Source organism: Cebus imitator, unplaced genomic scaffold, assembly GCF_001604975.1.
Source record: "Cebus imitator isolate Cc_AM_T3 unplaced genomic scaffold, Cebus_imitator-1.0 Scaffold0, whole genome shotgun sequence".
Lineage (NCBI taxonomy): Eukaryota > Metazoa > Chordata > Mammalia > Primates > Cebidae > Cebus > Cebus imitator.
Window position 1 is genome coordinate 16,257,356 of NW_016107315.1, and position 8,144 is coordinate 16,265,499.

General features: G+C 40.5%; 1 protein-coding gene across 1 annotated transcript; it reads right to left on the reverse strand.

Annotated features, from left to right (window-relative positions):
• Positions 1–1,075: 1,075 nt before the first annotated feature.
• LOC108300664 (non-histone chromosomal protein HMG-17-like) lies at positions 1,076–2,337 on the reverse strand. Its single transcript, XM_037736894.1, has one exon. The coding sequence runs from the start codon at positions 1,807–1,809 to the stop codon at positions 1,513–1,515; it is 297 nt and encodes a 98-aa protein (XP_037592822.1). The 5' UTR covers positions 1,810–2,337; the 3' UTR covers positions 1,076–1,512.
• Between the last annotated feature and the right edge of the window lie 5,807 nt (positions 2,338–8,144).

The following is an 8,144-nucleotide window of genomic DNA, read 5'->3' on the forward strand; positions in this document are numbered from 1 at the left end:
ATGAAATCAGAATCCATGGGAGTCAGACCCAAGCACTGAGATAATTTAGAAAGATCTCAGGTGATTCTGATGTGCAACCAAGACTGGCAATCACCAGGTTAGCAGGAGACGTGGGGCTGAAGATACATACAAACGGCTGGACGCGGTGGCTCACGTCTGTAATCCCAGCACTTTGGAAGGCCAAAGCAAGTGGATCATCTGAGGTCAGGAGTTCGAGACAAGCCTGGCCAACACGGTGAAACTCTGTCACCACTAAAAATACAACAACAACAATAACAAAAATTAGCTGGGCTTTAGTGGTGCTGGCCTGTAATCCCAGCTACTTGGGAGGCTGAGACAGGAGAATTGCTTGAAACTGGGAGGCAGAAGTTGCTGTAAGTCGAGTTTGTGCCACCGCACTCTAGTATGGGAAACAGAGTGAGACCCTCTCTCGAAAAAAGAAAAAAAAAAGAAAATATACACAAAAGGATTATAGAGATTTGAACATGCTTAATTGTTGACAAGAGAAATCTAGATGTGATAGTTGATTTTTTTAAAAAAAATTTTAATCCACATTTATTTAATTATCCAGAGTGAAGAAAGTTGCTTTTTAAAACATTTCCAACAGAAGATGATACATTTACACCATTTTTACTTTGCCGTACACCCTCTTCCTTTTCCTTAGTTTTTAATCTAGATAATGGTTGCAATATATTCATTTTTTACACTCTGTATTTACTCCTTTTTTTTAAGCCAAACTGTATCCAGCTTTATTAAAGATACTTTCCATAAACAATCACGGTATTTCAGGCAGGACATGGGCAGACAATTGTGAACAGTATACAACAACTTTCAAACTCCCTTGTTTGATGGACTACCAAAAATCAGAAAGCCACTATAAAACCCAATGCAATCTTCATCTGATGCTCTGAACAGGGAAAGTTTAGTGAGTGTTGACATTTCACATTTAGCATGTTGTTTAACAACTTTTCACAAGCTGACCCTGATTTCAGGAAGTGAGATGAAAATGGCAGAATTTATCCGAAGATCCACAATCTAGAAATGGAATCACTGCTCTTTTGACAGTTGCCATCTCTGTGTCACTGGCAAGTCCAGATTGCCTGACACACTGCTAACCAATGACTGGGGGTCAGGTCCCAGCAGATGTCTGGGCTCAATGGAGTTAAGTCTATGCTGAAAGACGGAAAGGGAGAAGAGGACGTAAAAATGAATTTGTTTTTCCATCCACAAGGCTTTTGTGTGCCAAGGTGGCCATGTGTATCAAAGTCAGGGAATCCCTCCTGCTGGGAGCCAAGAGGAAGCCTCTCAAAACTAGAAGGGAAAGGCGTTTCCCCACATCAATTCAGCTTTGGAAACATTCTATTAGTGACATATGCTCCTTCCCCCAAAACAACAATGAAGTGTTCTGTGTGCTAACAACACAGCTTAAGAAAAAAAAGTAAAACAAAATTCTGCATTTTTATAAAACTTGATAAAAAATAGTATTTCAAACTGTACAGTCACCAGAAGTACTCAGTTATCAAAAATGCACACACTTCCCTTGGCAGCTCCAGCACCTTCGGCTTTCTGTGCCTGGTCTGTTTTGGCATCTCCATTTTCTGCAGGGTTACTCCCCTCCTTGCCAGCATCAGCTTTTCCCTTTTTCCCTTTGGGTACCTTCTCTCCCTTCTTTTCAGGGGCCTTTTTAGGCTTGGGCTCTGGCTTTGGAGGAGCAGGTTTAGCAGACCGCCTCGTGGATCTTCTCTGTGGTTCGTCCTTCACCTTGGCTTTATCCCTTCTAGCAACCCCGTCAGCCTTTCTCTTGGGCATGGTGGTGGCGACTGCGGCGGGATATAGGCGCTGGGCACGGGATGCAGCAGCGCGTGGGCTTTGGTCGGTCCGGGCGTCGTTCTCGCCTCTTCCTCTTCACACTGCTCCCTGTATTTACTCTTTTAAAATCGCTTCTGACATTTGCACTTAATTTTGTAACCATGGTTTAAAACGATTACTTAGGTTTAACTTCACCTGGAGTTTGTTTAAATGCTGCCTGCCAGTATGATGACACCTTGACACTTTCATATCTGGGTTCTGAAATTCCTCACTCATTTGCTGTGTGTGTGCCAAAGGGGTACATAGTATTCTATTCTGAATTCTTGCATAGTTGAGAATGTTTTCTTGCTGTCTTCACAAATGGAAGACGACATCGGTGAGCATATTGTTTTCATCTTATTTTCTGTTGCACTATAAGTAAGATGGTTTTCCTACCTGCATACTTGTAAGGTATGTTTCCTGTTACCCACATGTTTACAATAGAGTTCTGGAATGTGGCTACTGGTCGCTGGCTTTACCTGGGACTTGGTGATCACTTTTGGTCTCAACAGCACAGCTTTCTCCTCCAAAGCATGCTCTTCAGCTATGATGGCAGCCGCTGCTCTGGTTTCCACTGCTTTGGTTTATTTCTCTGGACACCACTGTGCTCACACTAGACCTGCATTCTTTGTCTTCTGTGTCTAACATCTTTCCTCTGTTTTCATTCTGGTGCTTTCCTTTGCATTCCAGAAAAACGTTTCAAGTCTATTTTCCAATTGCTGATTGTTTTTTCTGCCATTTCGATTCTACTTTTTCCTTCCAACATCTTCTGCTATTATATTTTTTATTTGCCTATAATCTTCCATTATCTTGCTCATATCTGTTCATCTTTTCTCTTTTTTTCTCTCTATATTTTTCTCTGTGTGTCTTTTTTTCTACCTCATATTCTGTCTTCTGCTCAGTTGTCCTATTGCCACTTCAAAGAGGCCATATCTTCTGACATTCTATTAAAATTACTTCTTTAGAGGTCTGATATTTCCCAGAGCCTTTAAGATGATGTGCCCTTTTCTTTTCCCTTTCTTTCTTTTTTCTGAATTGCATTTTTCACCATAAGACTCATCACTAACCAAACAAAATGGTTGCTAATATACACAGTGTGTGGATTCCTGTGTGTCCTCTGGGTCCTGGAGCCATATCGAATCCCTTTTCTATGTCACCAGGCACATGTCACATACACTCAGGGCTGAGCTAACTTCCCAGCATCTGGCAGTGCTTCCTCCAGCTTGGTCTCCCAGCATGACAGGGCATTTTCATGCTTAAGTCTGACGCCTACACCTCCTGGGAGGCAATGCACTACCTCTGCCAGCTTTATTCCTAACTCTTCAGGCTCTCTTTAGTTGTGGAAGCAAGTCCTGATGAGGGTGTGAAGGAGGGCTGGGGCACAGGCACCCTCTGGATGGAAGTGTCTGCAGTGCAGAGGGAGAGCGGACTGGCTCCCACCACCGGTGCTGACCTCCCTCCCCAAGGCAGAGCAGAATGGGAAGGTGACCAGCTGACTTGCTTCGTCCCCCACACCCTTGGCTGCTTTTGTCAGTCAGGTTCCATCCGACTCATCTTTGTGGGAAGTATTCTCAGATTCTGTCAATATGCTTGATTGTGGGTGTTGGGAATTGGTGTCTTTTTCTGTCTTAAGAAGAATGTCAACAGAAGGGAGGCAGAGTCTTAAATGGAGGGCTTAAATGGAGGCCAGGTGCAATTTCTTGCCTTTATTTTAAGGTTTGAGTGGTGATACCAGATAAATAAATCTTAATCAATTAAGATGAAAGCGTAAAGCTTTTGGCAAAGACAAGGAAATGGCAAGAGTCAACCTTATGACAGGCAGCAGGTGGTTTGTGGGTGTGTAACCCTCCATGTGGAATGAGCGTGTTTTGTTTTGTTTTGTTTTGTTTTCCTGCAGTCAGAATTACTCATATTCTAGACCCCCTCCACCTCTGGCTGCATAGATTGCACCTTCCTTTGGAGATTCTGGGAGTTCCTACATCTCCTAAAAACTGTTCCATATTTTCTGTTAATACCAGGGTGTTTAAAATGTGCGTAAAAATTAGTGCTGCAGAGTCTATGGAATATTGTGTCATAATAAGAAATACAGCCTGTAATCCCAGCACTTTGGGAGGCCGAAGCAGGAGGATTGCTTAAGGCCAGGCGGTTTGAGACCAGTCTAGGCAAAAATGATGATAATAATAATTACATACATATATATATATAATAATTATATATACATATATATAATTATTATTATCATTTCACTTTTGCCTAGACACCTGGTCTCAAACCACCTTTTTTTTGAAAGGCTGGCATTGTAGGGCTCCACCATGGTGTCTGACACCCTGGGCGAGGGCAGAACACTGAATGTGTTTATGATCCCATCTGGGTACTCCTCCCGAATTTCACCCATGAAAAGTGTACCCATCCCAGACCCAGTCCCCCCACCCAGGCAGTGGGTCAGTGCTCGGGGGTTGCGTAACTATATATATATATATATATATATATATATATATATGTATATATATATATTACATATATATGTATATATGTGTATATATATACACATATATACATATGTGTGTGTATATATATAGATCTATATATATACAAACACACATATATACATATTAACGTATATATGTGTGTTTGTATATATATAGATCTATATATATACACACACAAACATATATATATATATATGTGTATATATATATGTTTGAGCCTTGTCCCTAGTTCCTGACGCAGAACTCCTGAAACTCTTGGAATCTCCTGAGTGGTGGGTGTGAGCAGAGCCCCTTTTCTTATTTATAATAAAGCTTTCTCAGCTCTGTCAGATTTTACGCTAAGCAGGTAATTCTTGGAGAGTGGGAGCTGGTTCCCAGAGGAGCCAACCATGTGATTAGAGGGTTAAAACTTTCAGCCCCACCCTCTGACATCTAGGGAAGGAAGAAAGGCTGGAGATTGAGTTCAATCACCAATGACCAATGATTTAATCAATCGTGCCTGGATAATGAAGCCTGCGCAAATCCACTGAACACCAGGGTTTGGAGAGTTTCCATGCTGGTGAACAAGAATACATCCATGTTCCAGGAGAGTGGTGCACCTTAACTCCACAAAGAGAGAAGCTCCTGGGCTCAGTACCCTCTGTGGCCTGACTCTATGTATCTCTTCATCTGGCTATAACTCATTCGTATCCTTTAAAATCTCTTTTGTAATAAATTGATAATAATAGGTAATAATAAACTTTCACTGAGTTCTTCAAGCCGTTCTAGCACATTATTGAATTCCAGGAGAGGCTGTTGGAGAGCCCTGATTTATAGCTAGTCTGTCAGAGGTGCAGGAGGCCTGGACCTGTGATTGGCATGTAAACCGGGGGCAGTCTTGTAGAACTGAGTCTGTAACTTATGGGATCTGACATTAACCAACTCCAGGTAGATAGCATGACAATGAAATTGAATCGCAGGGAATCTAGTGGGTATTTGGAGAACTGGGAGATAATTTTTGGTGGAACAGGCTCACACATTTGGCGTCAGAAGTACTGTGAGTATAGAAAAACATTATTTTGCTTTTAGTCTGATTGTGTGGGAAAAAGAGCGTGCTGCCAGACTGTGACCCTGTAATGTATGGTGTCGATACGGTTTGGCTGTGTCCCCACCCAAAATCTCATCTTGAATTATAATCCCCATAATCCCCACATGTCAGGGAGAGACCAGGTAGAGGTAATTGAATTATGGGGGCGGTTTCCTCCATGCTGTTCTCTTGAGAGTGAGTGAGTTTTCAGGAGGTCTGATGCTTTTATAAGCGTTTGGTAGTTCCTCCTGCGTCCATTCTCCTTCCTGCAGGGTGAAGAAGGTGCCTTGCTTCCCCTTCCCCTTCCACCATGATTGTAGGTGTCCTGAGGCCTCCCCAGCCATGCTGAACTGTGAGCCAATTAAACTTCTTTCTTTTTTAAGACACCCAGTCTTGGGCAGTTCTTTATAGCAGTGTGAGACGGGATTAATACAGGTGTAAACCAGACATTGCATAGACTTAGCTGGCTCTGTGAGATAAATACTCATGGGTCGATAGAAGGAAAGTGTTTGGAGGACTTGCTAGAGTATTAATCAACATTGCATAGTACATTTGAAAGTGAGGTTATTCCATTTATTTAGTAATAGCCAAGGTTTATTGAGCACCTACCATATGTCAGGCATCGAAATAGATACTTGGGGTACATTAATGAATACGACACTTTACCTGCCCTTGAGCAGCTGATGGTTTATTAGTGGAGACAGATAAGTAACCAGAATATTACATGTGCTCAGTAAACCTGAAACTGGAGTATGTCCACAGTACTATGAAAGAGTGAAGGAGGGGGACTGATACAGCTTGGATGTTTCCCTACCCAATCTCATCTTGAATTGTAGCTCCCATAATTTCCTCATATTGTGGGAGGAACCAGGTGGGAGATAATTGAATCATGGGGCAGTTTCCCTCATACTGTTCTGGTGGCAGTGAAAAAATCTCATGAGGTCTGATGATTTTATAAGGGGAAGCCTCTTCTGTGCCACCTTGTGAGGGTTGCCTTTCACCTTCTCCTATGATTGTGAGGCCTCCCCAGCCACGTGGAACTGTGAGCCCATTAAACCTCTTTCTTTTGTAAATTGCCCAGTCTCAGGTATGTCTTTATCAGCTGCATGAAAATGAACACATACAGGTACAATTAAACCAACTGCAGTAGATTGAGGGAGATTTCCTAAAGGATCTGAAGCATGTGCTCTAGAAACTAAAGAAACCACAAAAGGAAGTCAGTATTTTTTTTTTTAAATCTAGTATAGAAGGATATATTCTTCAGTTGAAAAAAAAACCTAAGTCTACAGAATCAAAGAGGGCACGAAGATCCAGTCAAGTTCAATTTTCCAGTCAAGTTCAAAAAAATATTCATGGTGAGTGGTTGATAGCACAGATTCTGAGGACAAACCATTTGGACTTGAAGCCTATAGTACTTCACTACTTATGAGCTGTTTGAACTTGGGCCATGCACTTAATCTCTGAGCCTAGTTTCCTCTTCTGTCAATGGAAGTAATAACAGTATTTATCTCATAATGTTTTCTTGTATAGATAAAATGAATTAATGCGTGAAAACTGTTTAGTTTCCAGCATATAATAAATATTGGATGCTAGTAGGCACATTCTTGTAAAATTAGCAAGTTTCAAAATTAGTAGGAAAAAATCTTTAAATTTTTCAACAGAAAGAACAAATTATAGATAAATAAGAAGCAATCAGACTGGCATCTGACCTCTTGCCTGCAACAGGGAAATTATGAAATGGTCAAATAACGTAGCAACCAATGAATCTAAACTAAAATCTAATGGATTAATGGTAAGCTGTCTGGAAATGCATTGTGGGTGCTGGATAACAACTCTTAAATTAAAGGTATAGACCATATTGGCTATAAGGGAGATTCTAATACTGTTCCAGAATTAAACAATCACCATAAAATAAGCTGAGGGAGTGAAAAAAGAACAATTTTGTAAAGATTACTTTTTGGGTAAAGAGGGTAGGAAGAAGCAATGTTTTAAATATCTCTTCATATTAGAATATAGAGAGATGCGGGGAAAAAAATCTCTTGGAGGGAAAAATCATTGGCATTTTGTTTTCAAGCAATAGTAGAGAATTACCTGCCAGATTAAGGGCACTTGAAGGAAAATGGTAACCCTCAAGGGAGAAGAAATTCCAAGAGAACTCTAACGAGGAGAGAAAATTCAATGAATAGTCACTTAATCAAATAATAATAATAATAAAAAAACAGGAACAAAGGAAAAAGAAGAAACAAGTAAAGTAAAATTAATAGCAAACATAAACTAGAGCAGCCATATGGTACGGTGATTAATAGCCTTAGTGGACTTGAGACTGGAGCAGTTCACTCACATAAAGTACTTAGAACATGGCGGCATTAGATGAGTGAGCCTCCTCCTCTCCTTCCTCCTCCTTCTCTCCCTCCTCTTTCTCCTTCTCATTCTTTATTGCAGTACATGTGGATGAACTGAATTGTGTTATTAAAAACAGATATCACACCGGAATTTAAGGAACATAATTCGGTTATATACTGTCCCTTAGAAAAACACCTAAAGTGAAAATGATTAGTTTAAAATAAAGAAATGAACAAAGCATTACACCCAGTAAATGCTAACAAAAAGAAAGAAGAAGGGGTAAAATTAATCTTATAAAAGTTTACATTTAAAGATACTATAAAAAAGGGAAGACTAGTTATGAAAAGCTGAAAAAGCATAATTTATGAAGATATATAAGATATGAATGAGTTTGCATC